General features: G+C 51.2%; 1 protein-coding gene across 1 annotated transcript in view; it reads right to left on the bottom strand.

Annotated features, from left to right (window-relative positions):
• LOC139274153 (telomerase protein component 1-like) overlaps positions 1-22,951 on the bottom strand; it is a 56,277-nt gene that overhangs the window by 14,012 nt on the left and 19,314 nt on the right. The window contains exons 6-15 of the mRNA XM_070891193.1: positions 19,404-19,528; positions 14,889-14,988; positions 13,455-13,610; positions 12,651-12,863; positions 10,548-10,701; positions 9,254-9,469; positions 8,841-9,001; positions 8,250-8,357; positions 6,303-6,391; positions 5,251-5,401 (exon numbers count right to left, since the gene is read on the bottom strand). Coding sequence (XP_070747294.1) covers positions 5,251-5,401; positions 6,303-6,391; positions 8,250-8,357; positions 8,841-9,001; positions 9,254-9,469; positions 10,548-10,701; positions 12,651-12,863; positions 13,455-13,610; positions 14,889-14,988; positions 19,404-19,528 — 1,473 coding nt within the window. The remainder of the gene's footprint in view (positions 1-5,250; positions 5,402-6,302; positions 6,392-8,249; positions 8,358-8,840; positions 9,002-9,253; positions 9,470-10,547; positions 10,702-12,650; positions 12,864-13,454; positions 13,611-14,888; positions 14,989-19,403; positions 19,529-22,951) is intronic.

Here is a 22,951-nt window from a genome sequence, read left to right as displayed (position 1 = left end):
GTTGTTCGCATACAACTACACCATCCGTCACAGGCCAGGCACAGAAAACTGCGCCGATGCTCTCAGTCGGCTGCCATTGCCCAGCACGGGAGTGGAAATGGCGCAGCTCGCAGATATAGCCATGGTTATGGAAATATTTGAAAGTGAGCAATCACCCGTCCCCTGCCCGGCAGATCAAAACCTGGACAAGACGGGACCACTTATTATCTCTAGTCAAAAGCTGTGTGCTTCACGGGAGCTGGTCCATGTCCCAGTGGAAATGCAGGAAGAGATAAAGTGCAAAGATGAAATGTCTATACAGGCAGACTGCCTTCTGTGGGGCAATCGAGTAGTGGTCCCCAAGAAGGGCAGAGACACCTTCATCAATGACCTTCACAGTACCCACCCAGGCATCGTAATGATGAAAGCGATAGCTCGATCCCATGTGTGGTGGCCCAGTATCGATGCGGACTTAAAAGTCCTGCATTCACAGATGTAATACAAGCTCGCAGTTAAGCAATGTACCCAGGGAGGCGCCACTAAGTTTATGGTCTTGGCTTTCCAAACCGTGGTCTAGGGTACACGTCGACTATGCAGGCGTGTTCTTGGGTAAAATGTTCCTTGTGGTTGGAGACGCATACTCCAAGTGGATTGAATGTGAGATAATGTCGGCTAGCACTTCCGCTGCCACCACTGAAAGCCTGCGGGCCACGTTTGCCACACATGGCTTACCCGATGTCCTGGTGAGTAACAACGGGCCATGTTTTACCAGTGCTGAGTTCAAAGAATTTATGACCCGTAACAGGATCAAACATGTCATCTCTGCCCCGTTTAAACCTGCGTCCAATGGTCAGGCAGAGAGCAGTGCAAACCATCAAGCAAGGCTTGAAGAGGGTAACTGAAGGCTCACTGCAGACTCCCCTATACTGAGTCCTGCTTAGCTACCGCATGAGACCCCACTCATTCTCTGGGATCCCATCTGCTGAACTGCTCATGAAAAGAGCACTTAAGACAAGGCTCTGGCTAGTTCACCCGGATCTACATGAACAGCTAGAGAGTAGGCAGCTTCAACAAAGTGCATACCATTATAGCGCAAATGTGTCATGCGAGATTGAAGTCAATGATCTTGTATTTGGTATTAAACTATGGACAAGGTCCCAAGTGGCTTCCCGGCACTGTCGTGGCTAAAGAGGGGAGCAGAGAGTTTTGGATCAAACTTTCAAATGGACTCATTCACCAGAAACACCAGGACCAAATCAAACTCAGATTCATGGACTACCCTGAGCAACCCATCTTGGACCCTACCTTTTTTGATCCCCCAACACACACACCAGTGGGAACCGGCATCACGGTTGACCAGAAAGCAGAAACCATCTTCCACAGCAGCGCTGCAGGGCCCAACACACCAGGCAGCCCAGCAAGGCCAGCTGCACAGCAACCCAGCGAGGGACCAACACATGACTCAACAACACCAGCCTTCACACCGAGACGATCAACCAGGTCAAGAAGGGTCCCAGATCGACTCAGATTGTAAATAGTTACACTATTGACTTTAGGGTGGAATGTTGTTATGTATCTGGACTTGTATATATTGTGTACAGCCACCAGAGGGCCCATTCCCCAGAGTCCCAAGGGATCTCATAATTCCTTGGGAGCATAAGTATTTAAGAGGGCTTCACAGGTTGGAGAGGCACTCTGGAGACCTGCAATAAAAGACTAAGGACACACTTTACTTTGCGCTCACAGCATTCAGTCTGACTCTTTCTCCAGACCTTGCATGGGTCATTCGGCCCTTCGGGCCTGCACCGCCATTCAATAAGATCATGGCTAATCATTCACCTCAGTACCCCTTTCCTGCTTCTCTCCATAACCCTTGATCCTTTTAGCCGTAAGGGCCATATCTAACTCCCTCTTGAATACATCCAATGAACTGGCATCCACAGGTTAACAACTCTGAGTGAAGAAGGTTCTCCTCCGCTCAGTCCTAAATGGCTTACCCCTTATCCTAAGACTGTGTCCCTTGGTTCTGAACTTCCCTAACATTCTTCCTGCATCTAACCTGTCCAGCCCCATCAGAATTTTATATGTCTCTCTGAGATCCCCTCTCATCTTTCTAAACTCCAGTGAATAGAGGCCTAGTCAATCCAGTCTCTCCTCATATGTCAGTCCTGCCATCCCGGGAATCAGTCTGGTGAACCTTCGCTGCACTCCCTCAATAGCAAGAATGTCCTTCCTCAGATTAAGAGACCAAAACTGAACACAATATTCCAGGTGAGGCCTCACCAAGGCCCTGTACAACTTCAGTAAAATCTCCCTGCTACTATACTCAAATCCCCTAGCTACCATTTGCCTTCTTCAGCGCCTACTGTACCTGTTTGCCAACTTTCAATGACTGATGTACCATGACACCCAGGTCTCGTTGCATCTCCCCTTTTCCTAATCTGCCACCATTCAAATAATATTCTACCTTCGTGGTTTTGCTACGAAAGTGGATGACCTCACATTTATCCACATTATACTGCATCTGCCACTCGTTTGCCCATTCAACTAACCTGTCTAAGTCACCCTGCAGCCTCTTAGCATCCTCCTCACAGCTCACACCGCCACACAGCTTAGTGTCATCTGCAAACTTGGAGATATTACACTCAATTCCCTCATCCAAATCATTAATGTATAATGTAAATAGCTGGGATCCCAGCACTGAGCCCTGTAGCACCCCACTAGTCACTGTCTGCCATTCTGAAAAGGACCCGTTTATCCCGACTCTCTGCTTCCTGTCTGCCAACCAGTTCTCTATCCATGTCAGTACATTACCCCCAATACCATGTGCTTTAATTTTGCACACCAATCTCTTGTGTGGGACCTTTGTCAAAAGCCTTTTGAAAGTCCAAATACACCACATCCACCGATTCTCCCTTGTCCACTCTACCAGTTACATCCTCAAACAATTCTAGAGGATTTATCAAGCAGGATTTCCCCTTCATAAATCCATGCTGACTTGGGCTGATCCAGTCACTGCTTTCCAAATGTGCTGCTATTTCATCTTTAATAATTGATTCCAACATTTTCCCCACTACTGATGTCAGGCTAACCGGTCTATAATTATCCGTTTTCTCTCTCCCTCCCTTCTTAAAAAGTGGTGTTACATTAGGTACCCTCCAGTCTATAGGAACCGATCCAGAGTCGATAGACCGTTGGAAAATGATCACCAATGCATCCACTATTTCTAGGACTATTTCCTTCAGTACTCTGGAATGCAGACCATCAGGCTCCGGGGATTTATCGCCCTTCAATCTCATCAATTTCCCTAACACAATTTCCCACCTAATAAGGATTTCCTTCAGTTCCTCCTGCTCACTAGACCCTCGGTCCCTTAGTATTTCCAGAAGGTTATTTGTGTCTTCCTTCGTAAAGACAGAACCAAAGTATTTGTTTAACTGGTCTGTCATTTCTTTGTTCCCTATTATAAATTCACCTGAATCTGACTGCAAGGGACCTACGTTTGTCTTCACTAATCTTTTTCTCTTCACATATCTATAGAAGCTTTTGAAGTCAGTTTTTATGTTCCCAGCAAGCTTCCTCTCATATTCTATTTTCCCACTCCTAATTAAACCCTTTGTCCTCCTCTGCTGTATTATAAAATTCTCCCAGTCCTCAGGTTTGCTGCTTTGTCTGGCCAATTTATATGCCTCTTCCTTGGATTTAACACTATCCTTAATTTTCCTTGTTAGCCACGGTTGAGCCACCTTCCCCGTTTGATTTTTACTCCAGACAGGGATGTACAATTGTTGAAGTTCATCCATGTGATCTTTAAACGTTTGCCATTGCCTATCCACCATCAACCCTTTAAGTATCACTCGCCAGTTTATTCTAGCCAATTCACATCTTATATCATCGAAGTTACCTTTCCTTAAGTTCAGGACCCTAGTCTCGGAATTAACTATCACTCTCCATCTTAATTAAGAATTCTACCATATTATGGTCACTCTTCCCCAAGGGGCCTCGCACAAGATTGCTAATTAGTACTTTCTCATTACACGTCACCCAGTCTAGGATGGCCAGCCCTCTAGTTGGCTCCTCGACATATTGGTCTATTAAACCATCCCTAATACACTCTAGGAAATCCTCCTCCACCACATTGCTACCAGTTTGGTTCGCCCAATCAATATGTAGATTAAAGTCGCCCATGATAACTGCTGTATCTTTATTGCACGCATCCCTAATTTCTTGTTTGATGCTGTCCCCAACCTCACTACTACTGTTTGGTGTTCTGTGCACAACTCCCACTAGCGTTTTCTGCCCTTTGGTATTCCGCAGCTCCACCCATACCGATTCCACATCATCCAAGCTAATGTCCTTCCTTACTCTTGCATTAATTTCCTTTTTAACCAGCAACGCCACCCCACCTCCTTTTCCTTTCTGTCTATCCTTTCTAAATGTTGAATACCCCTGGATGTTAAGTTCCCAGCCATGATCACTCTATTCCGAATAGTCCTGCATTGAGGCACAGATCCTTCAGGCTTGTCTTTTTAACACATTTTGCCCCTTTAGAAGTTTGCTGAAATGTGGCCCTTTTTGCTTTGAGTTTCTCTGCCTTCCACTTTTACTTTTCTTCTTTCTGTCTTTTGCTTCTGCCCCCATTTTACTTCCCTCTGTCTCCCTGCATCGGTTCCCATCCCCCTGCCATATTAGTTTAACCCCTCCCCAACAGCACTAGCAAACACTCCCTCTAGGTCATTGGTTCCGGTGCAGCCCAGGTGCAGACCGTCCAATTTGTACTGGTCCCACCTCCCCCAGAACCGGTTCCAATATCCCAGAAATTTGAATCCCTCCCTTCTCCACCACTCCTTAAGCCACGTATTCATCTGAGCAATCCTGCGATTCCTACTCTGACTAGCATGTGGCACTGGTAGCAATCTGGAGATTACCACTTTTGAGGTCCTACTTTTTAAATTTATCTTCTAGCTCCCTAAATTCGTCTTGTAGGACCTCATCCCGTTTTATACCTATATCGTTGGTACCGAGAGAGCGGAACAGTGGGATTAGTTTGGAATTGATATAGTGCTATGGGAAGAGAACGGGGCAGTGGGATTAGTTTGGAATTGATACAGGGCTATGGGTAGAGAGCGGGACAGTGGGATTAGTTTGGGATTGATACAGGGCTATGGGATTGATATAGGGCTATGGGACTATTATGAGATTGATGGTATGGAGATACCCCTCGGGGAGTGGGGGGGTGGGGGAGGGTGCGGTGAACAGCCCTTCTCTCACCGCGCTCTGCTTGCACCGCAGACCCTGGTTTGTTGAAGGCCGCCAGGTGATTGATGCGGCGAGGGTGGGCGTGGATGGTGGTAACGGCAGCTCCCGACTCCTTCCACACCACCAGGTCCCCGGTCCCGCTGACCGACAGCACAAGATCCGCCTGGAATATAAAGGGTGGGAGCACGGGGTAAGAATAGCAACAGGGTCTTTTCCCCCCCACCACCACCCGTCCGCTCTCCCCTCACACTGTCACTCAGTAACCCCACCCCCAGTGCTCTGTGTTACTGACTATCTCTACTGATGTTAATCCAGCTCCCTCACACTGTCACTCAGTAACCCCACCCACAGTGCTCTGTGTTACTGACTGTATCTCTACTGATGTTAATCCAGCTCCCTCACACTCACTCAGTAACCCCTCCCCCAGCACCGTTACTGACTGTATCTCTACTGATGTTAATCCAACTCCCTCACACTGTCACTCAGTAACCCCTCCCCCAGCACTGTGTGTTACTGACTGTATCTCTACTGATGTTAATGCAGCTCCCTCACACTCACTCAGTAACCCCTCCCCCAGTGCTCTGTGTTACTGACTGTATCTGTACTGATGTTAATCCAGCTTCCTCACACTGTCACTCAGTAACACCCCCCCCCCCACAAGCCCTGTGTTGCTGACACTCACCATGATGGAGACCCCACTGACGGCGGACGTGTGTCCCTTTAATTCCCGGATGCATTCTCCATTGTTCGGATCCCACAGACGAACCGTCCCATCATTGGAGCAAGAGGCCTGTCGCCACAGAGACAGAACAGCCAATCAGAATGAGCGATCGGATTGGAACCTTTCCGGGCAGGTACAGCACGGGTTAGATACAGAGTAAAGCTCCCTCTACACTGTCCCATCAAACACTCCCAGGGCAGGTACAGCACAAGTTAGATCATTCCTCCCACGCCCCGTTCAGTACGCCCTCTTCATTCCCAATCTACAGGTTTCTCAAAATCAAGCTCGTCATCATCTGATCCCTGATTTCCCTTATCTGCACTCCTACCCTTCACGACCTTACTTGTGTTCCTCACGTGGGGTCATGACCTTCACCAGGTAACTGCCATTAGCAAAGAGGAAGCCAATGACTCCTTCAATCAACCAACGTTCCTGGAAATTCCCATTGGCAAAAAGTACACATCAGTCAAACATTGATCCAAGGTTAATATCGGAGAGCAGGAACCAGTGGTTATAACAACTTGCATTTATATAATGCCTTTAACATCGTAAAAGGTCCCAAGACGCTTCACAGGAACGATTATCAAACAAAATTTGACACCGAAGCACATAAGGAGACTTTAGGACAGATGACCAAAAGCTGGGTCAAAGAGGTAGGTGTTAAGCAGCGTCTTAGAGGAGGAGAGGTGTGGAGAGTTTAGGGAGGGAGTTCCAAAGCTCGGGGCCCAGGCAGCTGAAGGCCAGGCCACTGATGGAGCAATTATAATCAGGGATGTTCAAGAGGCCAGGGATGAAGGAACGCAGAGATCTCGAAGGGTTGTAACGCTGGAGCAGGTTACAGAGATAGGGAAGGGTGTAGGGGGTGGAGGAGGTTACAGATATCTGGGAGGTTGTAGGGCTGGTGGAGGTTGCAGAGATAGAATGGGTTGTAGGGGGTGGAGGAGGTTACAGACATCTGGGAGGTTGTAGGGCTGGTGGAGGTTACAGAGATAGAGTGGGTTGTAGGCCTGGAGGAGGTTACAGAGATAGGGAGGGTGTAGGCCTGGAGGAGGTTACAGAGATAGGGAGGTGTAGGGGCTGGAGGAGGTTACAGAAATAGGAAGGGGTGTAGGGGCTGGAGGAGGTTACAGAGATAGGGAGGGGTGTAGGGGCAGGAGGAGGTTACAGAGATAGGGAGGGGTGTAGGGGCAGGAGGAGGTTACAGAGATAGGGAGGGGTGTAGGGGCTGGAGGAGATTATAGAGATAGAGAGGGGTGTAGGGGGTTACAGAGATAGGGAGGGTATGGGGCTGGAGGAGGTTACAGAGATAGGGAGGGTATAGGGCTGGAGGAGGTTACAGAGATAGGGAGGTGTAGGGGCTGGAGGAGGTTACAGAAATAGGAAGGGGTGTAGGGGCTGGAGGAGGTTACAGAGATAGGGAGGGGTGTAGGGGCAGGAGGAGGTTACAGAGATAGGGAGGGGAGTAGGGGCTGGAGGAGGTTACAGAGATAGGGAGGGGTGTAGGGGCTGGAGGGGGTTACAGAGATAGGGAGGTGTAGGGGCTGGAGGAGGTTACAGAAATAGGAAGGGGTGTAGGGGCTGGAGGAGGTTACAGAGATAGGGAGGGGTGTAGGGGCAGGAGGAGATTATAGAGATAGAGAGGGGTGTAGGGGCTGGAGGGGGTTACAGAGATAGGGAGGGTATAGGGCTGGAGGAGGTTACAGAGATAGGGAGGTGTAGGGGCTGGAGGAGGTTACAGAAATAGGAAGGGGTGTAGGGGCTGGAGGAGGTTACAGAGATAGGGAGGGGTGTAGGGGCAGGAGGAGATTATAGAGATAGAGAGGGGTGTAGGGGCTGGAGGGGGTTACAGAGATAGGGAGGGTATAGGGCTGGAGGAGGTTACAGAGATAGGGAGGTGTAGGGGCTGGAGGAGGTTACAGAAATAGGAAGGGGTGTAGGGGCTGGAGGAGGTTACAGAGATAGGGAGGGGTGTAGGGGCAGGAGGAGGTTACAGAGATAGGGAGGGGTGTAGGGGCTGGAGGAGGTTACAGAGATAGGGAGGGGTGTAGGGGCTGGAGGAGGTTACAGAGATAGGGAGGGGTGTAGGGGCTGGAGGAGGTTAGAGATAGGGAGGGGTGTAGGGGCAGGAGGAGGTTACAGAGATAGGGAGGGTGTCAGGTTGGAGGTAGTTACAGAGATAGGGAGGGTGTAGGGGCTGGAGGAGGTTACAGAGATAGGGAGGGTGTAGGGGCTGGAGGAGGTTACAGAGATAGGGAGGGTGTCAGGCTGGAGGTGGTTATGACAGACTCACCACGTATCGAGGGGCCCAGGTACATCCTGTAATCCAGTCCTGGTGACAGGAGAGCAGGGACCGGGAGATGTGGACAGGGAGAGTTGTGAGGTCCCAGAACAGGAGGCTCTGCCAAAACAAACAGGGCGTCAGACTCGCACGACAAGGTTTGCAGCCCAATCCCCCGATTCCACCTGGCACTGACTCATTCCCTGGTCCACGGAGTAGGACGCCCTCTGACCCCTCACCCCATGTCCCTTCCCTTGCATGCTGGAGCCTGGACATTGGGAGTCGGCAGGGTATTCGACGACAGAGGCGCCATCTCAGCCCAGCCCCGAAGTGGTTTCCGTCCGATTCTTCCCCCCCCCCCCACCGCCACCTCCCCCAGCACTTTCCTGCAGGTGTCACTGGTTGGTGATCAGGAGCAGAAACCCAGGACTCACGGGGTGAAAGGTAGGTGTCTGACCTACTGACCCCCAGCATGAGAAGACCTTCACCCCGGCTCTGGATTGGACCCCAGGTTGCAGAGGGTGAAAGGTCAGAGTGTGTGTAGACGATCTGAATGTAGGCCGGTGGATTCGCTTCTCCCTCTGTCACTAGGCCCTCGCCTACCTTGTCCTTGCTGCTGGTCACCAACCGCAGCCCATCGGGGCTGAAGGAGCAGCAGGTGACCGAGTTGCAGTGACCTCTCAGCACGCAGGCCGGGGTCACATCCGCGCAGCCTTCCCGGTCCACCAGCTCGGCCAGCGTCCAGAGCAGGACGGTGAAATCATCTGGGGAGAGAGAGCGGAGAGATCAGGCAGGTAGAGAAAGGGGGAAAGGAATAGGAGGGGGAACAGGGAACGGGAACAGGAGGAGGTCAGAGAGCAACAGGGAAAGGGCAAATGTGCCAGCACCCCAGGGAAATACAATGTCTGTGGAGTGGCCGGGGGGGGGTTCGGAGAAGACGGGGGGGGGGGGGGGGGGGGAAAGTGAGAATGGGGGGGGGGGGAGGGGAGAGCAATATGAAAAGTGTTAACCGTTACCTGAGGCTGAAGCCAGGAATTGTTGGGAGTGAGAAAAGGATACTGGGGGTCTCGTGTGGCCCCAGCAGCGATGCTCACAGCTTGCCCCAAACCCCTGCACCCGCCACACTCGCAGAACGTTGTCATCTGAGCCAGACACCAGGAGCTCCTCGCCGTCCAACCACTGCAGGCATCGCACGGGCACCTGTGGGACCTCGCACTCCACAGTCAGGGCACCTAGTCAGAGAGAGGGCAGAGTGAGAACCGGGGCAGAGGGGGGCGTACGGCCCACAGACCGGCAGTGAGGAGGGTGAGAAGGGGGCGTACGGCCCACAGACCGGCAGTGAGGGGGGGGGGGAAGAGGGGGCGTACGGCCCACAGACCGGCAGTAAGGAGGGGCGGGGGTAGGGGGTGGGGGTTTGTTGTGCGTACGGCCCACAGACCGTCCCGTCCCTGGAAAATTTCAATCTCACCCACCCAACACATCCTTGCCCCTCAATCCCACCCACTCTCTCCCCAGATCCCTCAATCCACCACACCTGGATCCCTTCCTCTCTCGACCGATTTTGGTATTGTTACTCTGTGCTGGTCTTGGCAACATGCCTGGCATGTCAGCGATGGCTCAGTGGCTCTCACTCTCACCTCTGGAGTCAGAGAGTCGTGGGTTCGAGCCCCCCCCTCCAGAAAATCAAGCCGATAATGCAGGGCTGGCACTCCCAGGGGCAGTACCAAGGGAGTGCTGCTCTGTCAGAGGGGCAGTACCGAGGGAGCGCTGCACTGTCGGAGGGGCAGTACCGAGGGAGCGCTGCGCTGTCGGAGGGGCAGTACCGAGGGAGCGCTGCGCTGTCGGAGGGGACATCTTTTGGATGGGATGTTAAAGGAGGGCCCCATTTGCCGTCTCAAGAGAACGTAAAAGGTCCCTTAATCCCACCCAACCTCTCCCCATTTCTCTCAATCCAACCCGTGAGGAATACAAGGATAAGCTCACGAGGACAGATGAAGTAAGGTGGGAGGAGACCCGTGTGGAACATAAAGACCGATATTGACCGCTTGGGCTGAACGACCAGTTTCTGTGCTGTACATTCTATGATACTCTATGATAGTCGTCCTCCCACCCACCACCCCAGAGAGAGGATGCCTTCACATCCTGTCTGAGTCTGGATTTGAGCTCAGGCCCAGAGGGTGAAAGGTCAGTGTCTGACCCACTGCCCCACCCAGTCCCCCATCAGAGAGAACAGCTCTTCATCTCCTGTGTCTGTCACTGGATTGTAGCCCAGGTCCTTGAACGGTATGACAGCGTTCCTGTAACACGTACCTGTTTCAAGCTGAAAGATTTTCACCTGGTTGCTGTGGTAACCGACAGCCATCAGCACACCATTCCTACTGACAGACACACATAGGGCAGCGGAGGTCTGGTCTGTAATGTACTGTCCACAGGCCCGGCCCAGAGTCCCGGACCAGATCCGAACCTGCAGAACACACCAGTGTGGGGCTTGATTCATTCTCCCAAACTCTCGTCATCCTGTTCTCCCCCCCACCCCCTGGTCTCTACAACCCCCCATCCTGTTCCCCCCTACCCGCCATCCTGAACCTACACCCCCCACATCCTGACCCTACACCTCCCCACATCCTGACCCTACACCTCCCCACCCTGTTCCCCCCCACATCCTGACCCTACTCCCCCCCCGCCCCCTACATCCTGACACGACACCCCCCCCACACATCCTGACACGACCCCAGTGATCACAGCATAGTGTGCTCACTGACCTACACTGGCACTCGGTCCGGCCAGGCCTTGATTTTAAAATCCTCATCCTGGTGTTCAAATCTCTCCTCGCCCCTCCCCATCTCTGTAACCTCCACCAGCCCGACAACCCTCTGGAGATGTCTGCACTCCTTAAATTCTGCCCTTTTGACCATCCCTGATTATAATCGCTCCACCATCGGTGTCCGGCCCTTCAGCTGCCTGGGCCCCGAGCTCTGGAACTCCCTCCCTAAACCTCTCCGCCTCTTTCCTACTTTCAGACGCTCCTTAAAACCTACCTCTTTGACCCAGCTTTTGGTCACCTGTCCTAATATCTAATGTGGCTTGGTGTTAAATTTAATGTGATTACAGTCCTGTGAAGCACCTTGGGACGTTTCACTATGTTAAAGGTGTTGTACAACTGCAAGTTATTGTTGCTATTACAGATGAGGGAGGCTATTCGGCCCATCTTATTTAACCCTTGCAGAAAGTTTCACACAACCGCTCAGTGCTGAATCTAATCCAAGGCAGTCGGGAAGTACAACCTTCTGGAGACAGACTGAGGCACGCTGGGGAACTGGGCCAAAGAGTAGCAAATGGCATTTAACCTCAACAGCTGCAGTGTGATAAAGATCGAAGTAACTTGCATTTCTCTAGCGCCTTTCATGACCTCAGGACACCTCAAAGCACTTTACAGCCAAAGAAGCACTTTCAAAGTATAGTCACCGTTGTAATGTCGGAAACGCGGCAGCCAATATACGCACAGCAAGATCCCACAACCAGCAATGTGATATACGACCAGATCATGTGTTTTGGGGATGTTGGTCTCTCCTTCGAAATACGCCATGGGATCTTTTACGGACAGAATGGTCTCCTCGACTTGTATAGAATGGTTCTATTAATATAACCTAATCCCCTGTCTGCTTTAGCAATGGCTCATCTGCATTGGTCGTGAACCTTGAGTGATCAGTGCACAACACCTGGATCCCTTCCTCTCTCAACCGATTTTGGTATTGTTACTCTGTGCTGGTCTTGCCTACATGCCTGGCATGTCAACAGTGGCTCAGTGGCTCTGACTCTCGCCTCTGAGTCAGAGAGTCGTGGGTTCGAGCCCCCCCCTCCAGAGACTCGAGCCTATAGTCCAGGGCCGACACTTCCGGTGCAGTGCTGAAGGGAGCGCCGCACTGTCGGAGGGGCAGTGCTGAGGGAGTGTCGCACTGTCGGACGGGCAGTGCTGAGGGAGTGTCGCACTGTCGGAGGGGCAGTGTTGAGGGAGCGCCGCACTGTCGGAGGGGACATCTTTCGGCTGTGTCGTTAAATGAGGGCCCCGTTTGCCATCTCAGCAGAACGTAAAAGATCCTACGGCCACTATTGGAGGAACACAGTGATGTTCCCCCAGTGTTCTGGGTCCAATATTTATACCTCAATCAACATCACTAAAACAGATGATCTGATCAATAATCATATTGCTGGTTGTGGGAGCTTGCTGAGTGTAAATTGACTGCCGCGTTTCCTACATTACAACAGTGACTACACTCCAAATATATTTCATTGGCGTAAAGCTCGCTCTTGGGGGCTTGACATCATGACCGTAACACACTCTTTCCCCCCCTCCCCCCCCCCCCCCCGCCGCCGTTACGCTGATTCACAGTCCTGGGAGATCTGCCATCCTACCTGATGGTCCTCCCCAGTGGTGAGCAGGTAACGCCCATCGGCAAGGAATCGCAGCGCGGTGACGGGGCCCCGATGGGCCTGGTAACCGGCCACCGCTAATCCCGAGGCGGTCGACCAGAGCCGCACCTCTCCCAGCAGTGAGGCCGAGGCGAGGAACTCTCCAGATGGGGCGAAGGTCACAGCTCGCACTGAGGCCGGGTGTCCATGTAGCACCTAGGGAGGGGATAGAGGAGATGAGGGGATGGAGGAGGAGGTGATAGAGAGAGAGAGAGAGAGAGAGAGAGAGAGAGAGAGAGAGAGAGAGAGAGAACAACCGAGGCGGTGGGGGGGGGGGGGCGGAGGAGGAGCAGGCATTAGGATTCATCCTGGTATTTCCCAGCAAATCAGCTACCAGCCCGCCCCGTCACACCGGGATACGGGATCCATTGGCCCCTCCCCCTCACTGGGGTACGGGATCCATTGGCCCCTCCCCCTCACTGGGGTACGGGATCCACTGACCCCTCCCCCTCACACTGGGGTACGGGATCCACTGGCCCCTCCCCCTCTCACACTGGGGTACAGGCTCTACCGCCCCCCCCCCCCCCCACTGGGGTACAGGATCCACTGACCCTTTCCCTCCCCGACAATGACCCATGGGATCCACTGGCCCCTCCCCCACTGATCCATGGGATCCACTGCTCCCTCCCGACCCATGGGATCCACTGGCCCTCCCCCCCCCCCCCCCATTGACCAATGGGATCCACTGGCCGCTCCCCTCCCCCTCTGACTCATGGGCCCCTCCCCCGAGCGTTCGCTGGTACTCACCGACACGATGCTCGCCCTCACCCAGTTCCAGATTTTGACTGTCCGGTCCCAGCTGCCTGTAGCCAGCAGTTGACCTTCAGGGTGAAAGGTCACACAGTTGAGGGGGTGGGGATTGGTCAGTGCGACGTTGAGCTTCCCTGTGACCACCACCCAGACCTAAAACAGAAAATCGATTGAAGCTGTAAATAACGGTTGTAGATCGATGCCGTCACTGACCTTTGACCCTCTGGGATCTGGGGTGAAATGCAGCCCCCGACACTGGGGATGAAGGTTTCTCTCTGATGGAGGACTGGGTTGGGGGGAGGTCAGTGGGTCAGGCACTGACCTTTCACCCGCTGGGGAGCTCGGGGTCAAATGCAATCCTGAGAAACGTGATGAAGCTGTTCTGGCTCCACCAAGTTCTTGTTGAATCCATATCACAAAAGGGTCTCTTGTCTGTTGGCGGTTGTCACTGAGACGGTAAGAATGACTTTAGTGAGAAGTTAGATGAAAGAGGTGGGAAGAGGCTCGTATAGTATTAGGCAGTCCCTCCTATCGAGGATGACGCGTTTCCACGCCGAAAAGGGATGTTCACAGGTATTTCAATGAGGGACCTGACATTCTAGGTCCCAAACTCCATGCTGAAGGATGGAAGATGCCTGTGCATGGACTTTTAACGTGGGGTGGCCGTTGCACACCAGCCACCACACGGGCTTGACAGAGCTAGGTTTTGATCCAGTGGCAAGGGTTAACCAAGACTCTGTTGCACAGACCTAGTGCACACACATCCTCCTACTATCCATAGATTGCAGTGTGGGCTGGCCTGTGCTGCCCCTGGGCCCTCGGCTCTTCTGGGCCCCGAACCCTCTCCTCTCCTGGGCCCCGATCAAAAATGGAGCAGTCAGAAACAGGACATTAATTAGTCTCCTCTTATCTTCAAGACATCAAATATCAACAGTTACTTGAAATATCAAAATATTAAACTCCTGCCGAGTTGAAGGGTTATCAGCAGAAACAAATTCCAAATAACAGAATGAACATGGTTCAGTCGGGATGTGAACAGCAGCAGCAACAACAGCAGAATCCAAACCCTGCAGTCACTTGTGACCTCGCTGGTGTCTCAGCAGGTTGGATGACTGAGTGAATCCCTTCCCACACTCAGAGCAGGTGAACGGCCTCTCCCCGGTGTGATGGCATCGATGAATCTCCAGGTCAGACGGGGAATTGAATCCCTTCTCTCAGTCTCCACATTCCCGAGTGGAGTATAGACATCTGTTGGGCCGAATGGCTTGTCCTGTGCTGAAAGTTCCATGTCATTTAAGTAGCCCCGCAGGGCATTATTGGGAATCTCTCAGTTAGAACCAAACCCTGTTCCTGCTGTGGGAATGGAGACACGGGGTGAATACAGGAGTGAAGTATCCAGTCACCGGGCATGCCCGTGCACACAGAACCTACCTTCACCGTCTGATCCCAGGAACAGGTAGCCAGATGTTTTCCATCAGGACTTAGTGCACATCCAGTTATCCGATCACCATGGCCATCGATCAGCAATAGCCTGTGGAGACAGAGACCTGGTGTTAGAGGCAGGGAGACCACACCTGGAGCTTCACTCTCTCTAACCTGTGCTGTACCTGCCCTGGGAGAGTTTGACGGGACAGTGTAGAGGGAGCTTTATTCTGTATCTAACCAATGAAATAGTGAAGTGTTCCAGTCCCCTTGATGGGGCTGAATGGCCTCCTCCTACTGCTATGGACAGTGAGAGAGGGCGAAGGTGGGGGGGGGAGGGGAGAGGGGGGGGAAGGGGAGAGGGGAGACGGACGGACGAAGGGGTAGGTGGGAGGGAGGGATCAGGAGGAGGAATGGCCGGTGAGGATGGAGTTTTAGACGAAGGAGGAGGATTTTTGACAATGAAGTGGAGGTCAGGGAGCGAGGAGGGAACAGGGAGACTCAGTGCGGGAGCAGATATTTGGATGAGTTTGGGATTATGCGGAGAGGAAACCGGGCAAGGAGAGTGTCAGAGATGATTAAAGTGTGGAAGGGGGCATCAGTGGTTAAAAGGGAAGACCACAGCATCGGAACGGGAGCTGAAGCGAGGTACAGAACTATGACTCACTTTCTACAGCCCCATTAACCTAGTAAAACGGCCCAGGGTGCTGCACAGGACTGCTGTGTGACAGAAATTGACACCGAGTCAAAGGGCGGGGTAATCAAACGATCGACCGAAGAGGTGGGTTTTAAGGATGGTCTGAAAGGGGGAGGAGAGACACATGGAGAGGCGGAGGGGTTCGGGCAGGGAATTCCAGCGCTTGGGGTTGAGACAGCTGAAGGCCCGGCCACCAATGGTGGGGTGAAGGGGTGGGGTATGGAGAGTTAGGAACAGAGAGTTTGGGGCGAAGAGGGTGGGGTATGGAGAGTCAGGAACAGAGTGTTTGGGGCGAAGAGGGTGGGGTATGGAGAGTCAGGAACAGAGAGTTTGGGGCGAAGGGGGTGGGGTATGGAGAGTCAGGAACAGAGAGTTTGGGGCGAAGAGGGTGGGGTATGGAGAGTCAGGAACGAAGAGGGTGGGGTATGGAGAGTCAGGAACAGAGAGTTTGGGGAAAAGGGGGTGGGGTATGGAGAGTCAGGAACAGAGAGTTTGGGCGAAGGGGGTGGGGTATGGAGAGTCAGGAACAGAGAGTTTGGGGCGAAGAGGGTGGGGTATGGAGAGTCAGGAACAGAGAGTTTGGGGCAAAGGGGGTGGGGTATGGAGAGTCAGGAACAGAGAGTTTGGGCGAAGGGGGTGGGGTATGGAGAGTCAGGAACAGAGAGTTTGGGGCAAAGGGGGTGGGGTATGGAGAGTCAGGAACAGAGAGTTTGGGCGAAGGGGGTGGGGTATGGAGAGTCAGGAACAGAGAGTTTGGGGCGAAGAGGGTGGGGTATGGAGAGTCAGGAACAGAGAGTTTGGGGCGAAGGGGGTGGGGTATGGAGAGTCAGGAACAGAGAGTTTGGGGCGAAGAGGGTGGGGTATGGAGAGTCAGGAACAGAGAGTTTGGGGTGAAGAGGGTGGGGTATGGAGAGTCAGGAACAGAGAGTTTGGGCGAAGGGGGTGGAGTATGGAGAGTCAGGAACAGAGAGTTTGGGGTGAAGAGGGTGGGGTATGGAGAGTCAGGAACAGAGAGTTTGGGCGAAGGGGGGTGGGGGTGGTTGTACCATCAGAGGAGTTCAGAGATCGAGCAATAATCCTGTAACCATCCCCACCATAATGTAGACATGGGTACAGGAGTCGGCCATTCAGTCCCTCGAGCTTGTTACAGTAAGAAGGAAAGACTGTCAGAGAAGCGATAACCATCCATGGCTAACTAAGGAAATAAGGGATGGTATCAAATCGCAAACAAAGGGATACAATGTGGCCAAAACTAGTGGGAGGCCAGAGGATTGGGACATTTTTAAAAACCAATGGAGAACAACTAAAAAAATGATTAAGAGAGGGAAGATAGATTATGAAAGTAAACTAGCATGAAATATAAAAACAGATAGTAAGAGTTTCTACAGGTACATAAAAAGGAAAAGAGTGGCTAAAGTAAATGTTGGTCCCCTAGAGGGCGAGACTGGGGAATTAATAATGGAGAACAGGGAAATGGCAGAGATGTTGAACAAATATTTTGTATCGGTTTTTACGGTAGAAAACACTAAAAACATCCCAATAGTGGATAATCAAGAGGCTATAGGTAGAAGTAGTATTCAGTAAAATAATGGGGCTAAAGGCGGACAAGTTCCCTGGACCTGATGGCTTAAATCCTAGGGTCTTAAGAGAAGTGGCTGCAGAAATAGTGGATCCACTGGCTGTAATCTACCAAAATTCCTTGGATTCTGGGGAGATCCCAGCAGATTGTAAAACCACAAATGTAATACCCCTATTTAAAAAAAGGAGGCAGACAAAAAGCAGGAAACTATAGACCAGTTAGCCGAACATCTGTCGTTGGGAAAATGCTGGAGTCCATTATTAAGGAAGCAGTAGCGGGACATTTGGAAAAGCAAAATTTGGTCAAGCAGAGTCAGCATGGTTTTATGAAAGGGAAATCATGTTTGACAAATTTGCTGGAGTTCTTTGAGGATGTAACGAACAGGGTGGATAAGGGGGAACCAGTGGATGTGGTGTATTTGGAAGGCATTCGATAAGGTGCCACGTAAGAGGTTACTGCACAAGATAAAAGCTCATGGTGTTGGGGGTAATATATTAGCATGGATAGAGGATTGCTTAACTAACAGAAAACAGAGTCGGGATAAATGGGTCATTTTCCGGTTGGCAAATAGTGACTAGTGGGGTGCTGGGTCCTCAACTATTTACAATCTATATTAACGACTTGGATGAAGGGATCGAGTGTAATGTAACCAAGTTTGCTGATGATACAAAGATGGGTGGGAAAGCAAATTGTGAGGAGGACACAAAAAATCTGCAAAGGGATATAGACAGGCTAAGTAAGTGGGCAAAAATTTGGCAAATGGAGTATAATGTGGGAAAATGTGAGGTTATCCACTTTGGCAGAAAAAAATAGAAAAGCAAATTATAATTTAAATGGAGAAAAATTGCAAGTGCTGCAGTACAGAGACCTGGGGATCCTTGTGCATGAAACACAAAAAGTTAGCATGCAGGTACAGCAAGTAATCAGGAAGGCAAATAGAATATTGGCCTTTATTGCAAGGGGGAATAGAGTATAAAAGCATCCTGCTACAACTGTACAGGGTATTGGTGAGGCCACACCTAGAGTACTGTGTACAGTTTGGGTCTCCGTATTTAAGGAAGGATATACTTGCATTGGAGGCTGTTCAGAGAAGGTTCACTAGGTTGATTCCGGAGATGAAGGGGTTGACTTATGAGGATAGGTTAAGTAGGTTGGGCCTATACATATTATAGTTCAGAAGAATGAGAGGTGATCTGATTGAAACTTATAAGATAATGAAGGGGCTCGACAAGGTGGGTGCAGAGAGGATATTTCCACTCATAGGAGGAAACTAAAACTAGGGGACACCGTCTTAGAATAAGGAGCCACCCATTTAAAACTGAGATGAGGAGTAATTTCTTCTCTGAGGGTTGTAACTATATGGAATTCTCTGCCCCAGAGATTTGTGGAGGCTGGGTCATTGAATATATTTAAGGCGGAGATAGACAGATTCTTGAGCGTAAGGCAGTAAAGGGTTATGGGGAGCGGGCAGGGAAGTGGAGCTGAGTCTATGATCAGATCAGCCATGATCTTATTGAATGACGGAGCAGGCTCAGTGGGCCAAATGACTAACTCTTGCTCCTATTTCTTGTTATGAGTCGTCATTCAGCCCCTCGAGCCTGTTCCGCCATTCAATTATATCATTCCTGATCTGTCGGTTAACTCCATTTACCTGTCTTCATTCCATTACCCGTAATACCTTTGCCTAACCAAAACCTGTCGAGCTCAGTTTTGAAAATTTCATTCAACCCCCAGCCTCATCAGCTTTGTTGGGGACAGAGTTCCATATCCCCACTATGCTTTGTGTGAAGCAACGGTTCCTGACATCACCCCTCAATGGCTGAGCTACAATTTTAAGCTTGTGCCCCCTTGTTCTGATCACTAATTCCTCTCTATCTACCTAGTGAACTTATTTAACCATCTTAAACACCTCAATTAGATCTTCCCTCGATCTTCTAAACTCAAGCGAATACAAGCCTGGTCCATTCAACCTGTCCTCATAATTTAATCCTGTTAGCCCCTGTGTCATTCTGGAGAATCTGGGCTGCCAAGCTCAGTATATCCTTCCCAAGGTAAGCTGCCACAACTGATGCACTTACTCCAGGTGGGGTCTGACCATTGACAACATTCTGCCCACGCACCACCCACCCCCTCCCTCCCTCCCTCCCTCCCCCGAACCGTCTGGAGTTACTGGGAATGGGGCGGGTCCTGTTTGCCATTTGTGCTCCACCCGACCCCCTGCCCAGAGGGTCTCCCCTCCCCCTCCTACCTGCAGCCGTCAGCGAGGCTCCACACTTCAATCTTGCCGTTGAAGGACGTGGCGCAGAGCGTGCTCTCGTCCAGGAACACGCAGTCCGAGATCCCATCACAGCCGCTCGCCAGCGACCTCACTTCCTGTATGGGAAGAGGGAGACATCCATTGAAGAAAAATCAGGTCAGTTCCTATCTCTCCCTCTCCTCCACAAACTGATGCCAGACAATGACTATCTCCAACTGTTGTGTGTGGAGAAAGAGTCAGACTGAACACTGAGCTCAAAGTAAAGTGTGACCATAGTCTTTTATTGCAGGTCTCCAGAACGCCTCTCCAACCTGTGAAGCATCCTTAAATACCTGTCTCCCAAGGGATTATGGGATCCTTTGGGACTCCAGGGGATGAGCCCTCTGGTGGCTGTACAGAGTAACTACAAGTCTACATATATAACAACACTCTCCTCCCCCTCCCCCCCGCAAATTCAATAGTGTAACTATTTACAATGTGAGTCGATCTGGGGCTCTCCTTGCCCTGGTTGATCATCTCGGTGTGAAAGCTGGTGTTGTTGAATCATTTGTTGAGCCCTGCTCGGCTGCTGTAGATGATTGGTTCTGCTCCGTGGTCAACCGTGGTGCCGGTTGCCATTGATGTGTATGTTGGAGGATCAAAAAAGGTAGGGTCCAAGGTGGGTAGCTCAGGGTAGTCCGTAAATCTGAGTTTGATTTGGTCCAAGTGTTTCCTGTGAATGAGTCCATTTGAAAGTTTGACCCGAAACACCCTGCTCTCCTCTTTGGCCACGACAGTGCCGGGAAGCCACTTGGGACCTTGTTCATAATTGAATACAAATACAGGATCATTGATTTCAATCTCGCGTGACACTTTTCCGCTATCATGGTATGCACTTTGTTGAAGCTGCCTGCTCTCTACTTGTTCATGTAGATCAAGGTGAACTAACGAGAGCCTTGTCTTAAGTGCTCTTTTCATGAGCAGTTCAGCAGGTGGAATCCCAGTGAGCGAGTGGGGTCTCGTGAGGCAGCTAAGCAGAACTCGGGATAAGTGAGTCTGCAGTGAGCCTTCAGTTACCCTCTTCAAGCCTTGCTTGATGGTTTGCACTGCTCTCTCTGCTTGACCATTGGACGCTAATTTAAACGGGGCAGATGTGACATGTTTGATCTGTTATGGGTCATGAATTCTTTGAACTCAGCACTGGTAAAACATGGCCCGTTGTCGCTCACCAGGACATCGGGTAAGCCGTGAGTGGCAAACATGGCCCGCAAGCTTTCAGTAGTGGCAGCGGACGTGCTAGCCGACATAATCTCACATTCAATCCACATGGAGTACGCGTCTACAACCACAAGGAACATTTTACCCAGGAACGGGCCTGCATAGTCGACGTGTACCCAAGACCCCGGTTTGGAGGGCCAAGACCATAAACTTAGCAGCGCCTCCCTGGGTACATTGCTTAACTGCGAGCATGTATTACATCTGTGAATGCAGAACTCTAAGCCCGCATCGATACCGGGCCACCACACGTGGGATCTGGCTATCGCTTTCATCATTATGGTGCCTGGGTGGGTACCGTGGAGGTCATTGATGAAGGTGTCTCTGGCCTTCTTGGGGACCATTACTCGATTGCCCCACAGAAGGCAGTCTGCCTGAATAGACATTTCATCTTTGAATCGCTAGAACGCTTTATCTCTTCCTGCATTTCCACTGGGACACTGGACCAGTTCCCGGGAAGAACACAGCTTTTGACTAGAGATAATAAGGGGTCCTGGCTTGTCCAGGTTTTGATCTGCCGGGCAGTGACGGGTAAATTTTCACTCTCAAATGCTTCCATAACCGTGGCTAGATATGCGGGCAGCACCATTTCCACCCCCGTGGTGGGTAATGGCAGACTACTGAGAGAATCGGCGCAGTTTTCTGTGCCTGGCCTGTGGCGGATGGCGTAGTTGTGGCGGACAATGTGAGCGCCCATCTCTGGATATGGGCCGATGCATTGGTATTTATCCCTTTATTCTGGGAAAACAGGGATATAAGTGGCTTATGGTCAGTTTCCAATTCGAATTTTAGCCCAAACAGATATTGATGCATTTTCTTTACACCATAAACACACGCTAACGTTTCTTTCTCAATCATGCTGCAAGGCTCTCTCAGCCTTCGACAGACTCCTGGGTGCATAAGCAACCGGTTGCAGTTTCCGAAATCATTAGCTTGTTTCAATACACACCCGACGCCCATACGACGACGCATTACATGCTCGTACCAAATGCTTGCATGGATCATACAACACAAGCAATTTGTTTGAGCATAACAATTTTCTCGCTTTCAAAAAGGCATTTTCTTGGCTTTTGCCCCAAACCCATTTGTCCTTTATCGTAGCAAGACATGCAGTGGTTCTAACAGTGTGCTGAGACCCGGTAAGAAGTTACCAAAGTAGTTCAGGAGTCCCAGAGACAACCACAGCTGCATCACGTTCTGTGGCCTCAGTGCATTCTCAATTGCCTCAGTCTTTGCACTGGTGGGCCTGATGCCATCCGCCGCAATCCTCCTTCCCAGGAACTCCACTTCAGGTGCCATGAAAACTAACTTCGAACGTTTTAACCTGAACCCCACGCGGTTGAGTCGACTAAGAACCTCCTACAGATTCTGCAGGTACTCGACTGTGTTCTGACCTGTGACCAAGATGTCGTCCTGGAAGACCACAGTGTGGGGGACCGACTTCAGTAGGTTTTCCATGTTTCTCTGAAATATCGCCGCCGTCGATCGGATTCCAAACGGGCATCTGTTATAAACAAAAAGACCTTTGTGTGTGTGTGTTGATGCAGGTGAGGGCCTTCGATGATTCCTCCAGTTCCTGCGTCATGTTGGCTGAAGTCAGATCCAGCTTCGTGAACGCCTTTCCTCCCACCAGCGTTACAAAGAGGTCATCGGCCTTTGGTAGTGGTATTGCTCCTGCAGGGAGAAACGATTGATAGTTATGTTGTAATCGCCACAGATTCTGACGGCGCCGTCTCCCTTGAGGACGGGGACAATAGGACTGGCCCACTCATTGAACTCGATCGGGGAAATGATGCCCTCTCTTTGCAGCCAGTCTAGCTCGATCTCTACCCTTTCTCTCATCATGTATGGTACTGCTCTTGCCTTGTGATGGATGGGTCGCGCCCCCGGAATTAAGTGGATCTGCACTTTTGCTCCTTGGAATTTCTCGATGCCTGGCTCGAACAGCAAAGGAAATTTGTTTAAGACCTGGGCACACGAAGTGTCATCAGTGGGCGCTGGATAACGCTTGGACGTCATCCCAGTTCCAGCGTATCTTTCCCAGCCAGCTCCTGCCGAGCAGCGTGGGACCATCGCCCGGTACCACCCAGAGTGGTAGCTTGTGAACCGCTCCATCGTAGGAGACCTTTACGGTAGCACTGCCGATTACAGGAATCAGTTCTTTTGTTTAAGTTCTTAGTTTCATGCGAACTGGAGTTAAGGCTGGTCTTGAGGCTTTGTTGCACCACAACCTTTTGCCCATGATGGACTGGCTCGCGCCCGTGTCCAGCTCCATATGGAGTTCA

The sequence above is a fragment of the Pristiophorus japonicus genome, chromosome 9, assembly GCF_044704955.1.
Source record: "Pristiophorus japonicus isolate sPriJap1 chromosome 9, sPriJap1.hap1, whole genome shotgun sequence".
NCBI classification, from domain to species: domain Eukaryota; kingdom Metazoa; phylum Chordata; class Chondrichthyes; family Pristiophoridae; genus Pristiophorus; species Pristiophorus japonicus.
This window is presented reverse-complemented; position numbering and strand designations above follow the sequence as displayed.